The sequence below is a fragment of the Tachyglossus aculeatus genome, chromosome 11 (genome assembly GCF_015852505.1).
Source record: "Tachyglossus aculeatus isolate mTacAcu1 chromosome 11, mTacAcu1.pri, whole genome shotgun sequence".
Taxonomy (NCBI): Eukaryota; Metazoa; Chordata; class Mammalia; order Monotremata; family Tachyglossidae; genus Tachyglossus; species Tachyglossus aculeatus.
In genome coordinates this window covers 49,481,769-49,508,529 of record NC_052076.1, presented here as the reverse complement: position 1 = coordinate 49,508,529, position 26,761 = coordinate 49,481,769, and the positions used below count along the sequence as shown (strand labels likewise).

The 26,761-nt window shown below is 49.0% G+C and overlaps 2 protein-coding genes across 3 annotated transcripts in view; one reads left to right on the top strand and one right to left on the bottom strand.

The window, feature by feature from the left end:
• Window positions 1-7,654, top strand: part of COG8 (component of oligomeric golgi complex 8) — a 29,666-nt gene extending 22,012 nt beyond the window's left edge. The window contains exons 6-7 of the mRNA XM_038754898.1: window positions 4,910-5,120; window positions 7,317-7,654. Coding sequence (XP_038610826.1) covers window positions 4,910-5,120; window positions 7,317-7,321 — 216 coding nt within the window. The 3' untranslated portion in view covers window positions 7,322-7,654. The remainder of the gene's footprint in view (window positions 1-4,909; window positions 5,121-7,316) is intronic.
• Window positions 7,628-26,146, bottom strand: VPS4A (vacuolar protein sorting 4 homolog A). 2 transcript variants are annotated; one of them, XM_038754900.1, is made up of 11 exons: window positions 26,074-26,146; window positions 18,388-18,499; window positions 18,146-18,293; window positions 16,373-16,434; window positions 16,167-16,286; window positions 15,473-15,629; window positions 14,897-15,045; window positions 14,053-14,134; window positions 13,240-13,459; window positions 11,117-11,257; window positions 7,628-10,574 (listed from the first exon to the last, which is right to left on the bottom strand). In XM_038754900.1, the coding sequence occupies exons 1-11, from the start codon at window positions 26,092-26,094 to the stop codon at window positions 10,473-10,475; spliced, it is 1,314 nt and encodes a 437-aa protein (XP_038610828.1). In that variant the 5' UTR covers window positions 26,095-26,146; the 3' UTR covers window positions 7,628-10,472. The 2 variants fall into 2 exon arrangements, with proteins under 2 accessions (XP_038610828.1, XP_038610829.1); XM_038754901.1 differs by having other exon boundaries at window positions 15,473-15,506.
• Between the last annotated feature and the right edge of the window lie 615 nt (window positions 26,147-26,761).

Genomic DNA, 26,761 nt, shown 5'->3' with positions numbered 1-26,761 from the left:
TATATACAGGTGCTATGGGGAAGGGAAGGAGGTAAGATGGGGGGACGGAGAGGGGGAGGCGGGGGAGAGGAAGGAGGGGGCTCAGTCTGGGAAGGCCTCCTGGAGGAGGTGAGCTCTCAGTAGGGCCTTGACTACTGTGTGACTTGTCCAAAGTCACACAGCTGACGAGTGGTGGAGTTTGGATTTCAACCCATGACCTCTGACTCCAAAGCCCGGGCTCTTTCCACTGAGCCACGCTGCTTCTCTCATTCAATTCATTCACTCAATCGTATTTATTGAGCGCTTACTGTGTGCAGAGCACTGGACTAAGCGCATGGGAAGTCCAAGTTGGCAACATAATAATAATAATAATGATGGTATTTGTTAAGCGCTTACTATGTGCAAAGCACTGTTCTAAGCGCTGGGGAGGTTACAAGGTGAGCAGGTTGTCCCCCGGGGGGGTTTCACAGTCTTCATCCCCCTTTACAGATGAGGGAACTGAGGCACAGAGAATAATAATAATGATGGTATTAAGCGCTTATTTATGTGCAAAGCACTGTTCTAAGCGCTGGGGAGGTTACAAGGTGAGCAGGTTGTCCCACGGGGGGTTTCACAGTCTTCATCCCCCTTTACAGATGAGGGAACTGAGGCCCAGAGAATAATAATAATGATGGTATTTGTTAAGTGCTTACTATGTGCAAAGCACTGTTCTAAGCGCCAGGGAGGTTGCAAGGTGAGCAGGTTGTCCCCCGGGGGGCTCCCAGTCTTCATCCCTCCCTCCCCACATCTGCCAAGCTCGCTGTCTTCCTCCCTTCAAAGCCCTACTGAGGGCTCACCTCCTCCAGGAGGCCTTCCCACACTGAGCCCCCTTTATCCTCTCCTCCTCCCCATCCCCCCGGCCCTACCTCCTTCCCCTCCTCACAGCACCTTTATTTATGTATATATATTTGTACGTATCTATTACCCTATTTATTTTATTTGTACATATTTATTCTATTTATTTTATTTTGTTAATATGGAATGCCCTCCCTCCACACATCCACCAAGCTAGCTCTTTTCCTCCCTTCAAAGCCCTACTGAAAGCTCACCTCCTCCAGGAGGCCTTCCCACACTGAGCCCCCCTTTTCCTCTCCCCCTCCCCATCCCCCCGGCCTTACCTCCTTCCCCTCCCCACAGCACCTGTATATATGTTTGTGCAGATTTATTACTCTATTTTACTTGTACATATTTACTGTTCTATTTATTTTGTTAATGATGTGCATCTAACTTTACTTCTATTTATTCTGATGACTTGACACCTGTCCACACGTTTTCTGTTGTCTTTCTCCCCCTTTTAGACTGTGAGCCCGTTGTTGGTTAGGGACCGTCTCTATATGTTGCCAACTTGTACTTCCAAAGCGCTTAGTCCAGTGCTCTGCACACAGTAAGCGCTTAATAAATACAATTGAATGAATGAATGAATCCCCCTTTACAGATGAGGGAACTGAGGCACAGAGAATAATAATAATGATGGCATTTGTTAAGTGCTTACTATGTGCAAAGCACTGTTCTAAGTGCTGGGGAGGTTACAAGGTGAGCAGGTTGTCCCACTGGGGGCTCCCAGTCTTCATCCCCATTTGACAGATGAGGTCACTGAGGCACAGAGAATAATAATAATGATGACGGCATTTGTTAATTGCTTACTATGTGCCAAGCACTGTCCTAAGCACTGGGGGAGATCCGAGGTCATCAGGTTGTCCCACGTGGGGCACACAGTCTTCATCCCCATTTTACAGATGAGGGAACTGAGGCACAGAGAATAATAATAATGATGGCATTTTTTAAGCGCTTATTATGTGCCAAGCACTGTTCTAAGCACTGGGGGAGATGCGAGGTCATCAGGTTGTCCCACGTGGGGCTCACAGTCTTCATCCCCATTTGACAGATGATGGAACAAGGCGCAGAGAAGCTAAGTGACTTGCCCAGGGTCACACAGCAGACGAGTGGTGGGGGCCGAATTAGAACCCACGACCTCTGACTCCCAAGCCACGCCGCTTCTCACGTTCATTCATTCAGTCGTATTTATCGAGCGCCTACTGTGTGCAGAGCACTGGACTAAGCGCTTGGAAACTACAATTTGGTAACAGATAGAGACGGTCCCTACCCAACAACGGTAGGGACTTTCTAGACCGTGAGCCCACTGTTGGGTAGGGACCGTCTCTAGATGTGGCCAACTTAGTACTTCCCGAGAGCTTAGTACAGTGCTCTGCACACAGTAAGCGCTCAATAAATACGACTGAATGAATGAACAACGGGCTCACAGTTTAGAAGGGGGAGACAGACAACAAAACAAGTCAACGGGCATCAGAGCGTCAAGAGAAATAGAATTATAAATGTATACGCACATCAAAACAAGTAAACAGGCAGCAACAGCACCAATATAAATAGAATTATAGATATATAGACATCGGAACAAGTAAACAGGCATTAATATAAGTAAATAGAATTACAGATATATTTATGTATACGCAAGTGCTGTGGGGCGGAAAGGGGGTAGAGCAAAGGGAGCGAGTTGGGGCGATGGGGAGTCGAGGAAAAGGGGGGCTCAGTGTGGGAAGGCCTCCTGGAGGAGGTGAGCTTTCAGTAGGGATTTGAAGGGGGGAATTGGGATTGGCGGATTTGGGAAGGGCGGGCATTCAAGGCCATTCATTCATTCATTCATTCGATCGTATTGATTGAGCGCTTACTGTGTGCAGAGCACTGGACTAAACCCTTGGGAAGTTCATTCATTCATTCAATCGTATTGATTGAGCGCTTACTGTGTACAGAGCACTGGACTAAGCCCTTGGGAAGTTCATTCATTCATTCAATCGTATTGATTGAGCGCTTACTGTGTACAGAGCACTGGACTAAGCCCTTGGGAAGTTCATTCATTCATTCAGTCGTATTTATTGAGCGCTTACTGTGTACAGAGCACTGGACTAAGCCCTTGGGAAGTTCATTCATTCATTCTAATTGTATTTAATTGAGCGCTTACTGTGTGCAGAGCACTGTACTAAGCGCTTGGGAAGTCCAAGTTGGCAACATCTAGAGACGGTCCCTACCCAACAGTGGGCTCACAGTCTAGAAGGGGGAGGCAGAGATCAAAACAAAACATATTGACCAAATAAAATAAATAGAATAAATAAGTACAAATAAAATATAAATAGAGTAATAAATCTGTACAAACATATATACGTATATACAGGTGCTGTGGGGAGGGGAAGGAGGTAAGACTGTGAGCCCACTGTTGGGTAGGGACCGTCTCTATATATTGCCAACCTGTACTTCCCCAGCGCTTAGTACAGTGCTCTGCACACAGTAAGCGCTCAATAAATACGATTGAATGAATGAACGAATGAAAGTAAGGCGGGGGGGGGATGGGGAAGGGGAGAGGAAGGGGGGGGGCTCAGTCTGGGAGTTGGCAACATATAGAGATGGTCCCTACCCAATCAATCAATCAATCAATCAATCAATCGTATTCATTGAGCGCTTACTATGTGCAGAGCACTGTACTAAGCGCTTGGGAAGTACAAATTGGCAACACATAGAGACAGTCCCTACCCAACAGTGGGCTCACAGTCTAAAAGGGGGAGACAGAGCACAGAACCAAACATACCAACAAAATAAAATAAATAGGATAGAAATGTACAAGTAAAATAAATAAATAAATAAATAGAGTAATAAATATGTACAATCATATATACGTATATACAGGTGCTGTGGGGAAGGGAAGGAGGTAAGGTGGGGGGATGGAGAGGGGGACGAGGGGGAGAGGAAGGAAGGGGCTCAGTCTGGGAAGGCCTCCTGGAGGAGGTGAGCTCTCAGCAGGGCCTTGAAGGGAGGAAGAGAGCGAGCTTGGCGGAGGGGCAGAGGGAGGGCATTCCAGGCCCGGGGGAGGACCCAACAGCGGGCTCACAGTCTGGGAAGGGCGTGGGCCAATCTCCCAACTGCTTAGTACAGTCCTTTGCATGCGCACAATTGATTGAATGAATGAATGAATGAATGAGTGAACCTCCACCCAGGAAGAGTGACCCCCTGTCCATCCATCCCCACCCAATCTGGGCCCAGCCTCGAGCTTTAAGCTCCGAGCTTTACACCTGACACTTTGGAGGGGCCTCGGGGAAGCCAGTGTGGCAGGAGATGCAAGTCAAAGCGGACCATCTTTTACCCCTTGTTCTAGGCTGGAATAACACCCGTGCCCCGCGCAGAACTTCCACAAGCACACCGCGAACACATCGGCAGCTTTGGAGGTGGTGGGATTAAGTATAGGGATGCCGGTCGGGCCCGGAGGACAGACATACCCGGCCATCACGCTCTTCCTAGTGCGGTGAATTTCCCCAGATGAGGAACTTCCCAAATATGTCAAAGCTGGGAGAGTAACTTGGTTTCACATCGATGGGGACCTTATCGAAAGGAGAGACGTTTAATTGTTACCTTGTATCTTCCCCAGCTTTTAGAATAGTGTTTGGCACGTGGTAAGTGCTTAACAAATGCCACGATTAATTATTATTATTATATTATGGCATCACCTTTGCCCCTTCTTCAAAGCTCAGGTTCTTATCAGAGGTTAGGGGAAACAATCACTTTATAACCATAGGAAACTACAGGTAATATTTTCCCTGTCCTTTCTCTGGAAGAAGACAGCTGTGAGCTGTCAGAACTAAACCCGTGTACTACCTAGGTTTAATAGCACATTATATGCCACGTGAGAGAGAGAGGGGTGAGCTGTTTTCTAAAATAAGCCCTTGGCGATGCCCAATGTGTAAATCACCGGGGTGACAGGTGACAGGCGGGGAAGTGGTGTCCGGTTGGAAATCGTGAACGATTCTTAGCACAAAGTGGTATGAAAACGGCAATGCCGAGTACGTTGATTTGCCCGTGTTATGACTTCTCTGCAGGGCTGAATGAGAATGGAGAGCCTGTGGTGTGGCCGGCCGGCGTCATCCAGCACGAGATGGACGACTTGCAGGGCATCCCCTACGTTGATAAAATGGACAGCAGGACTTTCACAAACGTACGGTGGGTGGAGGCGAATGACCGAATTCCCCCTCTCCTGATCGCTCCTTCCTCACACAATTTCCTGGATCTCCGGCTTCAGGTCGAGCTTCTCGGGATTTGGGGTAAGCTTTCAGCTGGCCCATTTAATAATAATAATAATAATGATGGTATTTATTAAGCGCTTACTACGTGCAAAGCACTGTTATAAGCTCTGGGGAGGTTACAAGGTGATCAGGTTGTCCCACAGGGGGCTCACAGTCTTCATCCCCATTTTACAGATGAGGTAACTGAGGCACAGAGAAGTGACTTGCCCAAAGTCACACAGCTGACAATTGGCAGAGCCGGGATTTGAACCCATGACCTCTGACTTCAAAGCCCGGACTCTTTCCACCGAGCCACGCTGCTTCTGTACATAGCAGCGTGAAAGCTAAATAAACGACCAAAGAAAACTCAGCCACCCGTCCTGCGTTGACACTAGATTGTGGATTCTGATGAGGAAAGTCTCTGTCCTTATTAAAATTAGGGCCTTGGGCCCTCCAAGGTGAGAAATAAATGCCTCTGAATTCTGACTGGACGCGGATCCATTTTCCTGGCAGACTTGCTATCTGAAGTAGAGCGAGGCAAGAAGGCAGCTCCTGAGAGCTGCTCGTAGAAAATGGTTTTGTGCTGTTTAGGGTTATGTTTTAATAGGGTCTAGACTTGCGATAAAATCGAGCATTTTGCGGACTTAGTTGTCTAGAGCAGATAATAACGGTCCTGCTGTTTGCCGGCTGGCACCTTGATGCAGAGTTCTCGATTTTTACATTTTTGGGCACGGAAAGCTGCCACTTTTGTTGTCTTGAGGCTTCAGGAGCCCCGAGACCCAGTGCAGAGTCAGGCTGGTCGCCTCCCTTCCCTCACGTTTGGGTTAGGCAAGCTCACCCTTTATTTTTGTTGCCAATTTAGGGGTGGAAAGTGCTGCTACATCCAATCACCATGGCATTTGTTGAGCCCTTACTATGTGCCAAGCACTGTGGTAGATATAAAATAATCAGGTCCTGCGAGGGGTTCACCTTCTAAGTAGGAGGGAGAACGGGTACTGAACCTCCTTTTGCAGGTGAGGCAACCGAGGCACGGAGAAGTTGTGACTTGCGGCAGGTAAGCGGTGGAACTGGGATTGGAACTCAGGTCTTCTGACTCAGGCCCGTGCTCTTTTCACTAGACCATGCTGCTTCAGTTCTTCATTCTATAAAACTTCAGCCACTGAATTTCTTGATTGTTTTTAATTCCAAATCGGACCTTATCGGCTTTCAGCAGAAAGCTAAGCTGTTGAATCGGCCCTGATGATAATCTGTCTGACATTCTAGAGTTGGGCAGTGGCTGGGTGAAAAGATGGCACAGTAGGGGGAAGGGGCATCCTGAGATACTTTTCCCCCCTGCCCCGGCCATTAATAATAATAATAATGGCATTTATTAAGCGCTTACTATGTGCAAAGCACTGTTCTAAGCACTGGGGGATACAAGGTGATCAGGTTGTCCCACGTGGGGCTCACAGTCTTAATCCCATTTTTTTACAGATGAGGTAACTGAGGCACAGAGAAGTTAAGTGGCTTGTCCAAGGCCCCACAGCTGACAAGTGGCGGAGTCGGGATTCGAACTATTCGTAGGTGCCCACCTTTCTTCCCATGGTAGATTGCTTGGGAAGGTGAAGGGACACGGAATCTTGTTATTGAAGGGAAAACAAGGCCCTGCTCCCGAAGGCAGGATCAATTTGTCCGTGAGGGAGTGCAAAAACTCCCAATTAAGTGCCCGTGAAGGGAACAAGCAAAAGCACACTGGCCCTCAGCTCAGTAAGATGCAGTTAATGGCAATCTTTATCAAAGTAAATACCCCCTCCCGCCCCCAAAAGTGGTATCAGGCTCAGAAAATTTTCTATTTTCTGGCTTCTCCAGCGCTTAGAACAGTGCTTTGCACATAGTAAGTGCTTAATAAATGCTATTATTATTATTATTATTATTAATGGTTTCAGGAGGCTGAGGAAACAGCTCTTCCTTTCATCAAAAGCTCTACCCCAGCGTAACTGGGTCAGCTAGTCACCAGGTGCCGGGCGCCCGAGGGACTTAAACGGTAGAGATGAGCCTCTCCGTCATATTTTGGATCATTAAAAGCCTAAAATCTACCGCAGTATCTCACCGTTTTTGATTTCCAGCACGTCAACAGAATAGACCAAGGAGAGGAAGCATTTTTTTCACGAGGCACTTGCTGCTGAGACCAGTGGGCAACTTTATTTGCATACTGACTGATTTCTAACTTTTGTCTCTCCGATCTTTTTTGTCCAGGCTAAGTAGTGTGAAATGGGAAAATGAAGCAAGACTGTTAGGACGTGTTGGGAATACCGTATAAGCAGAAGAAAGTCTGAGAGAGTGTAGGGGTGGAAGAAAGCGTCTGAAGCTTTGTTACCTAAGCCTCGGAAAGGCCCTGTCTACCGCCTCCAAATTCTGAATATTGTGGTCCCAGAGTAGGCCAGCGAAGCAGAGCTAGAATTGGTCTGCCTCATCGGGAGAAATAATCTGACCACGTTCAGGTGAGTGGACTCGGCTACAAGAGAAGGAGCAAAGGGGAAGCACCAGTTAAAATTCAGGGTCACTTGTTTGTGCTCAATAAATATTTATTGTTGTTGGAAAACATTCAGAGGGAGTTTTTTTCCAAAGACATCCAAAAACTTAAAATTAAACTCACTTGTGTCGTTACCTGTTATCTGAACAGTAGTGGTATCACACTTTAGCTGCTTGCATTTTTACCGAGATCAACAAATCTTCATAACCCCGATGAGGTAAGTAGGTTTTTGTCCATTTTCCAAATACAGGATCCAAAACGTGTCTAAGGTTAGAATACTGAGACAACTAGAGATATCGGAGGTTCTAGTGCCTGGTACAGTGCTTGGCCCAAAGTAAGCACTTAACGAACACCACAATTACTATTATTATTGTTCTGCCAGTCCCCTTAGGAGGGATTGAGGCTGCACCTTTCTCCTGAAGTGCTATTTCAGCAGTCTTCCCCATTCCTGATGTATCTGCCGCGCCAATACCTTCGCCCCACTTAAAGATTGTGAGCACACCTCCCCACCCCCCAGGGCCAGGGACCATCTCTGTTAATAATAAAGAATATTTGTTAAGCGCTTACTACGTGCCAAGCACTGTTCTAAGCACTGGGGTAGATACCGGTTAACCTGGTTGGACACAGAGACTCTCAAATTCCCACTTGCGTATTCTCTTCCAGCATTTAGTGGAGTGCTCGCCACACAGCGAGCACTTAATAAATACTCTACTGTCTCTATCACGCCAACCAGGGAAATTTCCCGATCCCCAAGTAATTTCGGCAAGAGTCGCATTCTTAGAAAGATGATTGGAACCACTCAGCAGTGTAGAAGCCAAAGTACACTGCCCCTTTTTTGCCTCAGTGAGTACAATGGCCTCAATGGAGTACAAATTGTAAAGAAAGAATTTTGGAGAAGTTGGCTGGAAGGTCTGATTAGTTTCTTAGGGCAGGGTAATCTACAGATGCCAAGGTACTGAGTTTGGAATGAAAGTCCCAGAGTTAAGTTAAAACCATCAAAAGGTAGCCCAGGAGGAGGAATGCAAAAGAAATCTGCCACCTTCAATTAGTCTAAAGAAAGACGGAAGTCAGAATGCATAGCTCCTTCACTGAGAAATAAATCAATGTGGACTGAGATCAGTATTTCAAAACATTTATAATTTTGTTCAATGGCAAGCTGCCGATAAGGTCAAGTACTAGGATACCAAGAAGGGCAGTAGAAATGGGCACTAGAAGGCAGGGGAGGCTTCTGGGCCAAAGTGGGCGAGAGAAAAAGCCTCGTGAAAAGAAGAGTTACTGGTATAGTTGGCTGAACAGTGTTTGAGTTTAAAGAGGAGCGTCCTATTATTCAAACTTGATTCCAGCATAACAGAAATAAAAGCCGGCGGTTAAGGGAACAAAATAACCAATCACCCATATAAGGTACCCCATTTTACTGTGAAGAGAATTCTCTTAGCTGAATGGGTCCCCTGCTGATTTCAGAGTCAGGGACAGTTCTTATTTAAAAAGAAAAGGTAATAACAAATCCTGAGTTAACCACTTGGGCCCGAGATTGTCCCCACTCCCCTTTTCATCAATCGTTGCTTTCATCAAGCACGGAGAATGAAGCAACACCGCGCTGCAGGAAACTAAGGCTGTAACGTGCCTTCTTTGGATTATTCACGTTATCTCTGTTATTTCTTCAGCCTGGAGATCAGAGCAGCCCACTGTTGGGTAGGGACTGTATATGTTGCCAACTTGTACTTCCCAAGCGCTTAGTACAGTGCTCTGCACACAGTAAGCGCTCAATAAATACGATTTATGATGATGATGATGAGGCATTTCCATGGTTGCCAGCTCTTTAGCTTGTGAGTTAACCCAGCCAGTGTAAAAAGAACTATTAATTCCTGTTAAAATCCTACCAAACGAGGGCCGCAAACCAAACTCCTGCGATCTTAGAACCCAGGGTCAAAAACCACAAAACACAAACCTGAGAACAGCTGCAGATATTTGGAGACTAAGTGGGACTATTATTGCAGAAGCTAGGTGCCACATTTTACGTTCGCTCACCCACTCTTCACTCAAGAACATTTTTACTGGAAGATAACGAGTTTCACAGGAGCTAGGCGTATCGGATTATGGCTTGGGGGAAGGGCTAGAGAAAGGTGAACAGTCAAGTGGGTGAGAAGGGGGGGACATTAATTAGACGCCTTTTCCAGGAAGGGGTCCCTTAAGACACCAATTTGCAGGGCATAATTTGGCGTTCCCTAAAGGCAATGGGGGAAGATGAGCTATTTCACTTGAAGAAGTCTCACCGCCTTCCTCAGGAGAAACACGCTCCCTTGTACCTAACCTCACAGCCGGGCCGGCCAGAAATCCGTAATTTTAGAAGTCCCGGAACTGGGATCCACAGGGACACAGCCGAACGTTTCCCAACTGGGAGGGGGAAGCAGGAAGGGTGCAGCCTAGCAGGCAGCTCAGAGGAACCCAGCGACTGGCCGAGCCGACCGCTTCAGGAACAAGGGTGTTTCCACTCCTTGAGGTTTTTGGGTGATTTTATTTTTACTTAGAAACAAGACAAAAATCCAAGCAGCATTAATTTAGGGAGAAAAAAAGTTTTTTTTGTTTTTTTTTAAAAAAGGACAAAGCAGAGCAGGAAAAGGAGCTAGATAGCACCGGGGGAGGAAGCATGTAGGACCGGGCTTCCCCCGGGGCCAGCTGGGCTCCCTACTGTCTCTGAGGAGGCAGAGGAAGCGCTTCTTCCTCGCACCCCCCAGCTGGTTGCCAGACGGCAAGGTGGATTTGGTAGGGATTTTAGAATTAGCCCTGTTGGGCCCCGCCTGACGGCCAGCACCAGGGATGCTGTGGACGTGCCCTCATCAACCTCCTGCCCTCACCGTCACCCCAAAAGAGAAGCTTTTTTAACCTTCTTGTCCAAAGTCCTCTGAGAATTTTTTCACTTTCAGCAGGTCTTCGTCGTTTACAGTGGGACGGGTGGTGACCAGAGACCGCAGCATATCTGTCTGCAAACACAAGTGACACCTGGAACTGACGGTTCGGGCTGGAGGTGGGGTTTCCCCCGCCGCCCTCCGTGCTATGGAGAATCGTTCCAGGCAGCTGAATAAATTCAGTACGGGGATTCTAGCCTTTCACCTCAAAAGACACTAGGTCAGCCCTGCAGCTCACTAGGAGTCCCCAATCCCCCTCCCGCCACACAGGTAATTCACTTGATCAAAAATGGGGTCTGCAGGTAGACAGAAAGGAATGGAGTGAGGTAGAGGGCTTGACTATTGTCAGTCAAAAGTCACACCCAAGCACTGAGAGCCAACTTCCTTTCCCTTGCTTTTTTTACTTTTTCTTTTGCTAAGTGAAACCGAGGTTGCTTTTTCCTTCCTTGGGAGTCCCCTCCCACTTAGACTAATAGGGTTTTTTGTTCAAGATGTTCACTGCAATGAAGTGGAGCAATCCTGGAATTTTACTCTTGCCCCAAGATCCAGGATTTCCTCCAATTCACGGGTGCGGCGATGAGCTCGGCTTCCTGAGCGGGCCCGCGCCAGGTACTTACCATGCACACCACCGGCTCCAGCAGCTTGTCACTGGGCACGTCCATCCAAGTCATCTCGATGGCTCCTGGGTCGCCCGGTGAACACGGTGTCAGGAGGTCGTCTATAATGATGCCAGGATTGGTACGAGAAGGACCCTTGACCTGGAACCAAACACGAAACCCCGGTAGCTCAGACTTCGTCGGCACGCCCCAGGTAGAGTTTTAGGACCTGCAGAGCCGAAGAAGGACCCTCTAGTACGAGATGACTCCTGTGGGAGGCCAGATTTCCAAGCCAACCAAATACACCCAGAAAGGGGAGGTCAACAGAGTTGGGCAGGTATCATGCACGCTTCGTTTCTTTAGCAGTTTCCGAGAGGGGTTGTACGTTTTTTGGTCACCGATCCTTAATTTTGGTACCCTCCACCTCCCACTCCAAGACCCTCTCTACTCTTCTTCTCCTTAAGTCCACTACCCTCCTCTTAAATGTACCACATCACAGAGTCAGGCGTTAAGTGCCGGAGTCCGACCGGTCTCAGACAGGGGACAAAAGGCAGGATCTGGATGGACTCAAGTAGGGCGGTTGGCGCTTACTCAATTCTGGAGGCTACACGAGGCTGCTGTGCCCGTTCAGATGTTTCTCCTACGTACGGAAGCATCTCTACCAAGCTACAAAACTCTCTCTTGCTGATTTCTACACACAGACGGTTATCACCGGACTGCCAGAACTGTAAGTCGCAGCAGCCGATAAACGAGAATGCCTCTATTGCATGTCCAGCTGCATCCCCCGGGAGTAAGGCCGGGCACTCTCTAATGCCAGATTTGGGTTCCCGGGTCGGGCCGCATTACCGATGAGGGGACGCTGAGCTGATCATTTACAGAACTCTCTTCCGCGGTGCCTCAACTCAGTGGCCCCGTACCTAACATCAGGGACACGGACTCGAGGCCACACATTTTTCCCCTCCGAGTACTCCAATCTACTGACTAAAAATACATCCCGCCTGAGCTCCGACTCAGAGCTGGGAGGGGGATCTTTTCCCTAAGCTTTCCGCTACAAGGCAGTCTCGGGTATCAGCGGAATTAAACAGCACTCGTGGAGAGCCCTCAATCCCGCTTCCTTGCCCACGGGCTCCGCTGAAATATGCAGCTGCCAATGGCATACGGCAATTTCCTTTTTGGAGTCCTGGCCCAGGAGATTAGTTACGCGGAGTCATTCGCGCCAAGGAGAGAAACGGGGGCTGGGATGGCTTAGGCTTGCGCGGAGTGTGTCTGGCTACAGGAGCCCAGGTGGCTAGGCAGCTACTTCATCATCATCATCATCATCAATCGTATTTATTGAGCGCTTACTATGTGCAGAGCACTGGACTAAGCGCTTGGGAAGTACAAATTGGCAACACCTAGAGACAGTCCCTACCCAACAGTGGGCTCACAGTCTAAAAGGGGGAGACAGAGAACAAAACCAAACATACTAACAAAATAAAATAAATAGAATAGATATGTACAAGTAAAATAAATAGAGTAATAAATATGTACAAACATATATACAGGTGCTGTGGGGAAGGGAAGGAGGTAAGATGGGGGGATGGAGAGGGGGACGAGGGGGAGAGGAAGGAAGGGGCTCAGTCTGGGAAGGCCTCCTGGAGGAGGTGAGCTCTCAGTAGGGCCTTGAAGGGAGGAAGAGAGCTAGCTTGGCGGGTGGGCAGAGGGAGGGCATTCCAGGCCCGGGGGATGACGTGGGCCGGGGGTCGACGACGGGACAGGCGAGAACGAGGCCCGGGGAGGAGATTAGCGGCGGAGGAACGGAGGGTGCGGACTGGGCTGCAGAAAGAGAGAAGGGAGGTGAGGTAGGAGGGGGCGAGGGGATGGACAGCCTTGAAGCCCAGGGCGAGGAGTTTCTGCCTGATGCGCAGATTGATTGGTAGCCACTGGAGATTTTTGAGGAGGGGAGTAATATGCCCAGAGCGTTTCTGGACAAAGATAATCCGGGCAGCAGCATGAAGTATGGATTGAAGTGGAGAGAGACACGAGGATGGGAGATCAGAGAGAAGGCTGATGCAGTAGTCCAGACGGGATAGGATGAGAGCTTGAATGAGCACGGTAGCGGTTGGGATGGAGAGGAAAGGGCGGATCTTGGCAATGTACTTCACCTTTTTGAAGTGCGTGGCTGACTGCACTTTGCGAACCGGCTGCATAAGGGAATCCCGAACGATGATGCTGATGTCGGCACCTGAGTAACCTTCGGTCCTGCGGGCCAGCTCGTGGATGTTGGCCTCGGAGAGGCTGTGGGGGGTGTTCCCCAGGTGCAGCCGGAACATCTGCGTCCGGGCCGCCTCCTCGGGCAGCGGGATGTAAATCCGCTTCTCAAACCTAGAGGATCGAGTCACAGATCAGTCAGTCCGTCAATAAATCTGGGGACTTACTGAGCGCCTAACTGGTGCACAACACGGCAAGGAGGGCTTGGGAAGACTACAATGGTAGCCAGATTGAATCTGACAGGTACGAAGGAAGGTTCGAAGGGGCCCTTCCTGACAAAAAGAATGCAGTGAGAGAATCAGTGGTATCTGTTGAGTGCTTACTGTGTGCAGGGCATGATACTAAGCGCTTGGGAGAGGAGGTTTGCCATTCTCTAAGCCCAGTGGTGCCCTCTTCATCCTGTCTGCCCCCTAAATAGTGCTGACAGGTAGAAGGAGGTAGGAAAACCAAAGGAGAGTCCCCCAACAACCGGATTTTTTTTTCCTACGAACTATTCCGAGAAGATGCAGTGTGTGGAGTTTGGGGATTCTACTGAGGTTCGGATTTGGAGAATGGCGCACACTGGTGAAGACAACGAGCCAGGCTACGGTCAGCTAAGATCAGAAGACACAGCTGCATAAAGCTGGGCTGAATGACGGTGTGAAGAGTGAAATTTAGAAGCCGGTATGTATCGGAAGAAGCATTCCTGTGAAACAAGCCACACTCACCTCCTTCTAATAGCCGAATCCAAAACCCACGGGATGTTTGTGGCACCTAGCACTAGGGTCCCATCGTTGTTATTCCCCACCCCTAGAGAAAGCAGTCAATCAATCAATCAATGCTATTTACTGAGCGCTTAAAGTGTGCACGGCACTGTACTGAGTGCTTGGGAGAGTCCAGACCAAAGAGTTGGTGGGTACATTCCCTGCCCGCAAGGAGCTTACACCTAGAGGGTGAGACAGACATGAAGTGCTGTGGGGCTGAGGGTGGAGGTGACTATCAAGTGCTTAAAGGGTACATATCCAAAAGCAGGAAACAAAGATGCTGACTGATTAACACCATTACCAAGGGGAGTTTTGTCTTCTCACCAACTGAAGCAGGCTCTAGGCAAACAGTGGGTAAAGTTCCAGGTGAAATCAGACTTAAGTTCTGGGCTCTGGACTCACGGTACCCGGTCCCATAATGGAGAACAAATACCGAGAAACAACTTGCGTTCTGTGATAGCGACTGACCACCGAAAGGCCAGTTCAGGAGGCTGGTAGAAACTCCCAGACTTTGCAAGGATGGTGTTGTGAGACCCTCTTTATCTCTCTCTACCCCAAGGATAACTGTAGATGTTACAGCAAAAACCCAGAGTCCATTACCATCAGTTATTTCCAGTTAAAAAAAAGTTGTTACCACTAAAAACAGTTAAATGCTGTTAACTTTAAACTAGGAACAACTGACAGTAACGGATTTCAGATTTGTATCATAACCCAGTCAATGAAGTCATTACTTGTGAACCTGCCCAGGCCTGACTTCCAGACTCGCCATGGACAAGGAAGGGACAGAGGAAAAAAACCACACGCATACCTTGCATTTGCACCAAGAATTCGGTTTTGATTCTCCGGGCTGCTTCGCTCTCATTTTCATTTCGGGACCCACACAGGGAATCCACTTCGTCGATGAAAATGATGGAGGGTTTGTGCTGCCTGGCCAGCTCAAAGAGATTCTTGACTAGCCTGCGATGAGAAATCGGAAGGTCAGTAACACTGACAAGCACATGCGTAGCTTGTTCCAGAGCCTACCTGGGGTCCCAAGAGTTATCCCTTATTCCCGCCCCTGTATTCCCACCGCTTTAAATATCCCTGCAGTGGATTGTAGCTCTTCTACTATAAAGCCTTTATTGAAACACTTCGGTTCTCCTGGGCAACCTGAGTCTTTTGCTCTCATTTTCACGGATCTCCTCCAACGCTCCCACGGATAATTCCCCGTCCCCAAGCCGGTAGGACATTTTTCGGTTTATCTTCGTCGCCCCACTTTAGCACTTACAATGAGAGGCTTGGGCCCAGCACTGTCCCTTTTTAGCTTGTTGAAAGTCAACAGCACAGGGCTGGATCACAGCACTCTCACTGCCATCAGCGGAGTGGAGCCTGACTGCTGACTTACTTCTCACTTTCTCCCAGCCACTTGGACATGAGATCTGAGGAGGACACAGAAAAGAAGGTGGAGTTGTTGGCTTCTGTTGCCACAGCCTTTGCCAAGTAAGACTTCCCTGTGCCTGGGGGCCCAAAGAGCAGGATCCCTCGCCAAGGGGTACGCTTGCCTACAACAGAAAGAGTGCAGTGAGTGAGCCACCTCTCCGCTCCGGGAGATGGACAGAGAAAACAGAATCACAAGTCGCTCTACAGACAATGCAAACTTGGAGGACAGTACACGATTCTAGACCCCAGAGACTAAAGAGAACCGAGTTATAGGTACTAGGGTTTAATCAGATCTTGAACCGCCTTTTTCACACGAGCTCCTGCTCATCCTGAACTCACTGTTGCCAAAGGCCTCTTTGGCACTGCCTTAATCTGTGGGAAAAGCGCTGAGAACAGATCGTTAAGCCAGTTCGTATTTCTCCACCAGGGATGAGAGAGGCTACCGTACGGTGAAGGTTTCGGCCGGCTCACGTGGCACATCTTAACTGACCGGACACAAAGACCACTAACCAAATCGCTGGCATTTTTAAGCACTGGGCGGAGGGAAGGGGGGTATTAGAGTCTTCATACGCCTTCGGCTCCTCTCAAAGTAGCGATTCCCCCTGGCTCGGCTTCCTCGCGATGACCCGACGGTTTGGCTGTAGGAGCCTGACACTCACCTGTGAACAAGTGTGGGAACTTAATCGGCAAGATGACCGCCTCTTTGAGTGCTTCCTTGGCTCCCTCCAGGCCAGCCACGTCACTCCACCGGATGTTGGGCTTCTCCATCACGATGGCACCTGCGGCAGGGAAGCAGAACTTTCTACATGGGGACCGGTCGTGAATCACCTCAATGAAGGGAAAGGAATGGCTTTAAGCCTATTACCCATTAACTGCTCTTGGAGTTTCTTTTTCTCAGGATTCTCCCCTTCGCTGTCACTGTCGCTTCTGTGGAGATGAGAAAGCAAAAGTGACGAGCCGCTTTTTTCACGTTGGAGAAAGGGGGCTTTTTGGCGAGAAAAGCCATGAAGCCAAGATGACTGGCTGCTGCTGCGAGGGGAAGGAATGCTGCCTTCTAAGGACGCACAAGTCCCCCGGCCGGCTCTGATGCTCCTCCCGGCTCTACCGAAAGGCCTGGGGGGATCCCCAGGAATTGCACGAGAGGTGCAGAAACCTGGGAAGGAGTCGCTTGCTCATATCCTGCAGCTGTTTTTAAACTGGGAAGAGAAGGGACTGATGTCCTGCTCTCAAGGGTAACGGAAAGTCCTGGGGAGCAGGAGGAAGAACAAAGAGACAACTGGGAAATAGCAAGAGAATGGAAAGATGAATACGGAAATGAATAGGTAGATCAATAATAAACCTCTATAGCGATATATACAAAACCCCCACTCCCAGGATAAATCTCCCTACATCCAAGGAATTCCTCGCTTATTTGCACAGTCATCACCTTGGGAAAAAAAGAATCTCAACTCTCTGAATATTTCCTTTGACACCCTCAAAATATTCCCTCACCTCCCCCAGAAAGAGGAAAAAAAAAAAATCTTCTGGGACAGTACCTTTTACCTTTGACAATTTCCTAAATCTGGAAGGCTTTCTGGTACAATACCCTCACTTCAATCAATTAATTAATCGTATTTATTGAGCGCTTACTGTGTGCAGAGCACTGTACTAAGCGCTTGGGAAGTGCAGGTTGGCAACATATAGAAACAGTCCCTACCCAACAGTGGGCTCACAGTCTAAAAGGGGGAGGCAGAGAACAAAACCAAACATACTAACGAAATAAAATAAATAGAATAGATATGTACAAGTAAATAAATAAATAGAGTAATAAATATGTACGAACATATATACACCTCTCCTCTGGGGCACAGCCTCTCCCAAATGTCTCTCCGTAGCAAGCAGCCTCCATCAAACGACTACAAGTGCCAACTATGTGGGGCAGGGACCGTGTCCAACCTAATCTGTTTGTATCCACCCCAGCGCTTAATATAGTACCTGGCACATGGCGCTTAAACACCATAATAATTATTACTATTATTACAGTGCCTGCCCCGTGGTAAATGCTTAACAAATATCACTATCATCATCATTATTATTTTGAGTGTGGAGGTGAAAGGTGGAGGCAGGATTTTGGTGGGGGGAGGGAGTGGGGGAGATTAGGGTGGACAGGTTTCAGAGAGACACAATTTTGGGTCTTTTCAACTCTGATTAGAAACTCTCAGGTCTTGTCAGAGACCTGGGTGAACGAGGCGCAAAGCCCGGCTCTAAAAGTCGTGGGGACCGCGGCTCCTGTCGGCCTCGTCCCTCGTGGAGCGGACACCTATATCGAGGACACCTTCCCACCCACCTCCAGGCCTTTCTGTGTTCTCTCCTCCCATTCCGTGAATTTCAGCTGATTACCACTAGTGAAATCTGCAATCCTCTGAGCTCCTTCTCTGAGGAAATATATACTACAGCGGCCCCTCCCACACTGGCGTGTGAGCTGTGATTTGTGTCTTTGCTTCAACTGTACCTCCCTAGAAACACTTAGTACAGAGCATTGTACTCAGCGGCCACGCAAATACGACAACTGTCCAATTAATATCTGGTGCTTTCGGTCAATTTTCTCTGGACAACTGCATTCATGCACACTCTCTCTCTCTCTTTCTCTCCCTCTTACCCTTTGTTGTCATTTTGGGACTCTTTGACCGGCTTCTTGCTTTGCTTGTCTTTACTTCGCAAATAGTCCTTCAGCTTCTCAGCCCGGTCGAGGTACTGCATGCACTTTGCCCGGATGCTCTCCTTTGCTTTGTCACTGTGCGCCTCATCTGTGAAGGAGTAAAGAAAGCAACTGGGTCCTTTTTTGTCCCCACTCCTGCATGCCAGGTGCAGTTGGCAGCTCAGAGGCCCAGGGAGACTCACATTTGATGGCATGCAGGAAGTACTCTACTGCATGCTGGTAGAGTCTCAGTGCCTCTTCATAGTTCTTGGCTTTATCCTCCTCGGTAGCTTTGGTCACCAAATCAATGGCTTTCTGGAAAAGGAAAATTAATGGCACAGGGTTTCCAAACGGATCATGAGAACACCCAAGCGGTGCTGACGTGTTGGCATAAAGGCCTTCTAGACCACCCTCTTCCTCCGTCCTTTGGCATTAGATGGATCGCTCATGAGAGGGCACCGCTTTGGGAATCAGAAGACCTAGTCCCGATTCTGCCTGCAAACGGGCACTTTGCAAGGGACTGCCCTCCCGCACCCCCCGCCCCCCGGTTACTCATTTCACCCTGTCCCCCAGCTGGAACCTGACTAGCAGGAGCGTGACACTGGGAGTGATGTTGGGCAAGCCGCTGGCACTATAACCAATTCCTTAGGTTCCAGATGGGTGTCTCCATCCATTTAGATCGATAAATGGTAGCCAAATTCAGAGGGGATTTCACAGCCTAATGTGACCCGTTCCACAACCTAAATTCCAGCAATCAGAAATCATCGTGGTCAGTGATATTTATTGAGCACTTACTAGGTGCAAAGCACTGTACTAGGCGCTTGGGACAGCAGGACCTAAATTCCAAATCCCCCCCCAACCTGTAAGACTGGGTTTAAAAAGTAGTGGATGGAGACATTTGTACCTTCCTACTACTGCTACAAAAGAAATTAGTCACGGACTTGACTCTTTCAAGAAAAGGTCTGAACCCAAACAAACCAGAAGTGGCCCTTTCTCAATTCATGGCCAGAGCTTCCCAGTTCCCGCTGCATCCAGGAAAACCCCCTCATAATCAGCTTCAAGACTTCATCAACGCGTGCACATCTGCCTCTGCATCTGCTTCCTCCCCACACATTCTCTTCATTTCTCTTAAACCAGTCTTCTACCTAGATGTCACCCATCACTCTTTGGCTGTAATTTATTTTGTGTAATTTATTTTGCGTCTGTTTCTCCCACTAGACTGTAAAATCCTTGAGGGTATGAACTGTGTCTTCTAAATGCAGCACTTTCCTAAGAGTTTTATTTTATTTTATTTATTTTTTCTGTAATTTATTTTGTGTCTGTTTCTCCCACTAGATTGTAAAATCCTTGAGGGTATGAACTGTGTCTTCTAAATGCAGCACTTTCCTAAGAGTTTAGTGTAGCAGACCCCTGTGTAGACAGTGGACTTTCAAATTCCATCCCAGCTATTCCTAGTCACATGGTTCCCCGGCCCTGGAACTCCTTCTCATTTCCCAATCCAACAGACTACAGGTCTCCCCGTGTTCAAAGCCCTTCTAAATCTTACCTCTTCCAATAACCCATCCCTGATGAATCTGCAAACACCCTGAGCCACATCAACCCAACTGCCACCTCTAGCACTTGTGGATTTATTCCATCCCCATCCTCAGCACTTATATGTGTATAATTGAAGATTTAGTTATTGACTGAATAGCTTCAAGAGATGGGGAGTTTCTATTGTGAGCGAGAAGCAGCGTGGCGCAGTGGCTAGAGCGTGGGAGTCAGAAGGTCATGGGTTCTAATCCCAGCTCCTCCACTGGCCCGCTCTGTGACCTTGGGCAAGTCACTTCACTCCTCTGTGCCTCAATTACCTCACCTGTGAAGTGGGGATTGAGACTGTGAGCCCCAAATGGGACAGGGACCGTGTCCAACCCAAATTGCTTGCATCCACCCCAGCGCTTAGTACAGTGCCCGACATGTAATAATGATGGCATTTGTTGAGTGCTTACTATGTGCAAAGCACTCTTCTAAGCGCTGGGGGGAATACAAGGTGATCAGGTTGTCCCACGTGGGGCTCACAGTCTTAACCCCCATTTTACAGATGAGGTAACTGAAGCTCAGAGAATAATAATAATAATAATAATAATAATAATAATAATAATGGCATTTATTAAGCACTTACTATGTGCAAAGCACTGTTCTAAGTACTGGGGAGGTTACAAGGTGATCAGGTTGTCCCACGAGGGGCTCACAGTCTTAATCCCCATTTTACAGATGAGGTAACTGAAGCTCAGAGAATAATAATAATAATAATAATGGCATTTATTAAGCGCTATGTGCAAAGCACTGTTCTAAGCACTGGGGAGGTTACAAGGTGATCAGGTTGTCCCACGAGGGGCTCACAGTCTTAATCCCCATTTTACAGGTGAGGGAACTGAGGCACAGAGAAGTGAAGTGACTTGCCCAAGGTCACACAGCAGACATGTGGCGGAGCCGGGATTAGAACCCATGATCTCTGACTCCCAAGCCCGTGCTCTTTCCACGGAGCCACGCTGTAAGCACTTAACAAATACCATTATTATTATTCTTATTTATTGCCACCTCTGGCTCAGCCCTCAGTACTCTGCTGACAAAAACCTTAAAGAACTGGATCTTCTTTTGTAGAATCAACTTAAAGGCAACAAGACCCAAAGATATGTGTTATGTATTTGATTTTTTCCGTTTCCTTTGTCTTGTTAGGAGGCCTTCCCAGACTGAGCCCCCTCCTTCCTCTCCCCCTCCTCACCCCCCCACCCTACCTCCTTCCCCTCCCCACATCACCTGTATATATGTTTGTACAGATTTATTACTCTATTTATTTATTTTACTTGTACATATTTATTCTATTTATTTTATTTTGTTAATATGTTTTGTTCTCTGCCTCCCCCTTCTAGACTGTGAGCCCGCTGTTGGGTAGGGACCGGCTCTCTATGTTGCCAACTTGTACTTCCCAAGCGCTTAGTACGGTGCTCTGCACACAGTAAGCGCTCAATAAATACGACAATGAATGAATGAATGTTGCCAACTTGTACTTCCCAAGCACTTAGTACGGTGCTCTCCCTCCCTCTGCCCATCCGCCAAGCTAGCCCTCTTCCTCCCTTCAAGGCCCTACTGAGAGCTCACCTCCTCCAGGAGGCCTTCCCAAACTGAGCCCCTTCTTTCCTCTCCCCCTCATCCCCATCCCCCCCTTCTTACCTCCTTCCCTTCCCCACAGCACCTGTATATATGCATGTACATATTTATTACTCTATTTATTTTACTTGTACATATCTATTCTATTTATTTTATTTTGTTAGTATGTTTGGTTTTGTTCTCTGTCTCCCCTTTTAGACTGTAAGCCCACTGTTGGGTAAGGACTGTCTCTATATGTTGCCAACTTGTACTTCCCAAGCGCTTAGTACAGTGCTCTGCACACACAGTAAGCACTCAATAAACACGATTGATTGATTGATTGCTCTGCACACAGTAAGCGCTCAATAAATATGATTGAATGAATGAATGAATGACAAGTTGGACCATATCTTTTACATGGTCTGTATGATCTCCAGCATTTACTAAATGCTTATTAATATTAAACCATGAGTTGGTGCCAGCAATTCACACGGAAAAATACCTGCTTTAGGTACATACTTCTTCTCCACCTCAGTAGAGAAATCCTGGCTCTCTCACTCTAAGGAGGGTTATAATAGGGGAGATAAAGATCCACCGACTTTACAGCCCCACCAATAAAGGGTAGGAAAGGGAAAGGAGAGTGGCTAAACTGTAGGTGTGAACAGGAAGCTCTCGGGAGGACCTAACCCTTAGTACAGTGCTAAGTGCTTAGTACAGTGCTCTGCACACAGTAAGCGCTCAATAAATACGATTGATTGATTGATCACAAGTCATGTCTTATCTGGCTATTTGCTTTGGGCTCCTGTAGCACCTGAATGGGAAAAGGGGAGAAGTGAAGGGGGGAGAGAAAGAGACTTGCACTGAGCCACTTACACTCTCTTGCCCAGTCCCCTCAGAAGCCAGTGACACGCCTTGCGGGATGGTTGGTCAGGGTAAGGGTGCAGCGTGTGGTTGTAAAAAAAAACCATTGTGTCAACCGACTCAACTGTACTGTACTCTCCCAAATCCTTAACACAGAGTAAATGTTCAGTAAACACCACTGATTGAATCCTTGTTCACCACCTGGGCAGCTAGGCCCGCTGTGCCCTCACCCTGGTCGTACGCTCACATCTGCTGTACCAATCCGGACTGGACTTAGACTTTCAGTCTTTTAGACTGTGAGCCCACTGTTGGGTAGGGACTGTCTCTATATGTTGCCGACTTGTACTTCCCAAGCGCTTAGTACAGTGCTCTGCACACAGTAAGCGCTCAATAAATACGATTGATTGATTGATTGGACCAGTCAAGCTGGATTAATCAAACAAGAGTATTTACGGAGTGCTTAGGCAGAACACTGTACTGTGCGCTCGGGACACCCCGATAATCAATCAATCAACCAATCAATTGTATTTATTGAGCGCTTACTGTGTGCAGAGCACTATACTAAGCGCTTGGGAAGTACAAGTTGGCAACATCTAGAGACAGTCCCTACCCAACAGTGGGCTCACAGTCTAAAAGGGGGAGACATAGAACAAAACCAAACCAAGACTAACAAAATAAAATAAATAGAATAGATATGTACAAGTAAAATAAACTCCCTGCCCTCAAGGACCTTACAGTCTAGTGGGGAATTAATAATAATTAATAATGGTATTTGTTAAGTGCTTACTATATGCCAGCAGAAACAACCAAATTGGGTTGGACACAGTGTCTGTCCTATGTGGGGCACACCCTTATCCCCATTTACAGATGAGGTAACTGAGGCACAGAGAAGTGAAGTGACTTGCCCAAGGTCACACAGCAGACATGTGACTATATATATATATACATATATATGTATGTGCATATATATGTATATATACCTGTATATATGTATATATGCTTGTACATATTTATTACTCTATTTATTTATTTATTTTGCTTGTACATATCTATTCTATTTATTTTATTTTGTTAGTATGTTTGGTTTTGTCTCCCCCTTTTAGACTGTGAGCCCACTGTTGGGTAGGGACTGTCTCTATATGTTGCCAATTTGTACTTCCCAAGCGCTTCGTACAGTGCTCTGCACACAGTAAGCGCTCAATAAATACGATTGATGACGACTGATGATGCGACGGAGCGGGGATTAGAACTCCCCAGCCCATGCTCTAGCCACTGCAACCTGCTGCTTCTCTAACAAGACACTAAAATAAATTACAAGAAGGGAGAAACGGCATAGTTTAAAGATATTTTGCATGCGTGCTACTGAGTTGGATGTTTATTTGCCTCACCCACAACCCCACAGCACTTAGGTAGCTACCTTTAAATTATACATTATCAATTCCTTATTTATTCATATTAATGTCCATCTCCCCCTCTAGATTGTAAGCGCGTTACGGGCAGGCATCATGCCTGCTCATTCTGTTGTGTTATATTTTCCTAAACACTAAGTACAGTGCTCCGCATACATTAAGTACTCAATAAATACCACTGATTGATTGATTGGAGGGAGATGAGGTCTGTAGATGACTGGAGCAGAAGGTCTCCGTGTCTCCGTGGGCAAAGACAGAAAAGTCAGTCCCTGCCCACGAGGGACTAACACTCTAATGGAGGCACCACACATACAAAACATTTACAGATAATGGGAACGGAAGGAAAAACAATGATCAGTTTTGGTTGCCGAGAGACTATGCCAGGATGCTTATTATGGGCAGGGGACGAGTCTGCTGATTCTGTTGGATCGTACTCTCCCAAGTGCTTAGAAAAGTGGTCTGCACAGAGTAGGCGCTCAATAAATACCACCGACTGATTGATGCAACGGCAGAATAGATAACTGAATACACACACGCGGTAAGAGCTGAGGACGGGAGAATTGGATCTGTGCTGGGCGTGGTGGCCGGATTGAATGGAGAGAAGCACCGTGGTTTAGTGAAAACAGCACGGGTTTGGGAGCCGGAGGACGTGGGTTCTAATCCCGCTTCTGCCACTTGTCTGTTGTGTGACTGTGGGCATGTCACTTAACTTCTCCGTGCCTCAATTACCTCATCTGCTAAATGGGGATTAAGACTGTGAGCCCCATGTGGGACAACCTGATTACCTTGTATTCCCCCCTACTCCCCAAGGGCTTAGAACAGTGCTTGGCACACAGTAAGTGGTTAACAAATACCATTATTATTATTATTCAGCCCATTTTGTCTCGGAGGCTCAGTGGGGCAACGGGAATGGCCAAAAGCGGGTGGCCAGGAGGTGAGCTGGTTGTGGGCGGGGATTGTCTCTCTCTACTGCTGTAGTGGACTTTCCCGAGGGATTAGTGCGGCGTTGTGCACAGAGTGAGCGCTCAATAAATGCGACTGAGTGAAGGTGGGTGGGGGGCCGGCCCTCGGGGCCCGGGCGGCCCAAGGCCAGGGGCCGGCGAAGGGCAGGACGAGGCCCGGGCCAACGCTGCGGCCCGCTGGGCCCCGGCACCTGGGGGGGGGGGGGGGGGGGCTCCTGGGGGGCCGGGGGGGGGCAGGGGGAGGAGGAGGAGGAGGAGGAGGAGGAGAAGGAGGTGAGGAGGAGGAGGAGAAAGAGGAGGAGGAGGAGGAGATGAGGAGGAGGAGGAGGAGATGAGGAGAAAGAGGAGGAGGGGGAGATGAGGAGGAGGAGATGAGGAGGAGATAAGGAGGAGAGGAGGAGGAGGAGAAAAGGAGGAAGAGGAGGAGGAGGAGGAGGGTGAGGAGGAGAAGAGGAGGGGAGGATGATGAGGAGGAGGAGATGAGGAGGAGGAGGAGAAGAGGAGGAAAAAGAGGAGGAGGAGGGAGAGGAGGAGGAGGGTGAGGAGGAGGAGGGTGAGGAGGAGAAGAGGGGAGGAGGAGAAAGAGGAGAAGGAGGAGAAAGAGGAGAAGGAGGAGAAAGAGGAGAAGGAGGAGAAAGAGGAGAAGGAGGAGAAAGAGGAGGAGGAGGAGGAGGAGGAGGAGAAAGAGGAGGAGGAGGAGGAGGAGAAAGAGGAGGAATAGGAGAAAGAGGAGGAATAGGAGAAAGAGGAGGAGGAGAAAGAGGAGGAGGGGGAGAAGAGGAGAAGGAATAGGAGAAAGAGGAGGAGGAGGAGGAGGAGGAGAAAGAGGAGGAGGAGGAGAAAGGAGGAGGAATAGGAGAAAGAGGAGGAATAGGAGAAAGAGGAGGAGGAGAAAGAGGAAGAGGAGGAGGGGGAGAAGAGGAGAAGGAATAGGAGAAAGAGGAGGAGGGGGAGGAGGAGAAAGAGGAGGAGGAGGAAGAAAAGAGGAGGAGGAAGAGAAAAAGGAGGAGGGTGGGGAGGAGAAGAGGAGGGTGAGAAAGAGGAGGGGAGAATGAGAAGGATTAGAGGAGGGGAGAATGAGAAGGATTAGAGGAGGGGAGGAGGAGGAGGGTGGGGAGGAGGAGGGGAGGAGGAGGAGAGGAAGAGGAGAGGGAGGAGCCCACTGTTGGGTAGGGACCGTCTCTGTATGTTGCCAACTTGTCCTTCCCAAGCGCTTAGTCCAGCGCTCTGCACACAGTAAGCGCTCAGTACATACGATGGAGTGAGTGAGGAGGAAGGAGGAGGAGGAGGAGGAGGCGGAAAAGGAGGAGGAGCAGGAGGAAGAAGAGGAGGGGGAGGAAGGCTCCTCCGGGGGAAAAGGCGGTAGCAGCAACAGAAGCGGTGCTGGGAAAGCATCGGGCGGAGGGGGACGGGAAGAGGGGGGAGGGGGAGGGGAGGGGCCCCGTGGCAAGGCCCGACACACCGGCGCGGGACACCGGACCGGGACACCGGCGCGGGACACCGGCTTGGCCTGGGCGGCGGCTGCTACCTGCAGGGTGGAAGTTGTCATTTCATCTCCCGGTTTCGCCCCGACCTAAGGGCGGCCGGAGGGCGGGGGGGCGGGCGGGCGGGCCTCGGGCCTCCTCCTCCTCCTCCTCCTCAGGCCGCCTCCTCCTCCTTCTCCTCAGGCGGCGGCGGGGGCGGGGGCGCGCGCGCGCGCGAGCAAGGAGGGCGGCGCGGGCCAGAGCGGCCGGGACCCCAGCGCCGACACCGCCGCTGCCGCCCCGAGCGGCCGGAGGCCGGTACTGCAGCCCCGCCCCGACGCCGCCGCCGCCCCGAGCGGCCGGAGGCCGGTACTGCAGCCCCGCCCCGACCCCGCCGACCCCTAGTCATCATCATGATAAGGGCACGTATTAAGCGCTTACTCTGTGCAAAGCCCTGTTCTAAGCGCTGGGGAGGTTACAAGGGGATCAGGTTGTCCCACGGGGGCTCAACACGGTGTTAATCCCCATTTTCCAGATGAGGTCGCTGAGGCCCGGAGAAGCGAAGCGACTCGCCCAAAGTCCCCCAGCTGACAGTTGGCGGAGCCGGGATTTGAACCCACGACCTCTGACTCCAGAGCCCGGGCTCTTTTCCACTGAGCCACAGTGCATGGTATTTGGTAAGCGATTACTATGTGCAAAACACTGTGCTAACCGCAGGGGAGGTTACAAGCTGATCAGGTTGCCCCCCTGGGG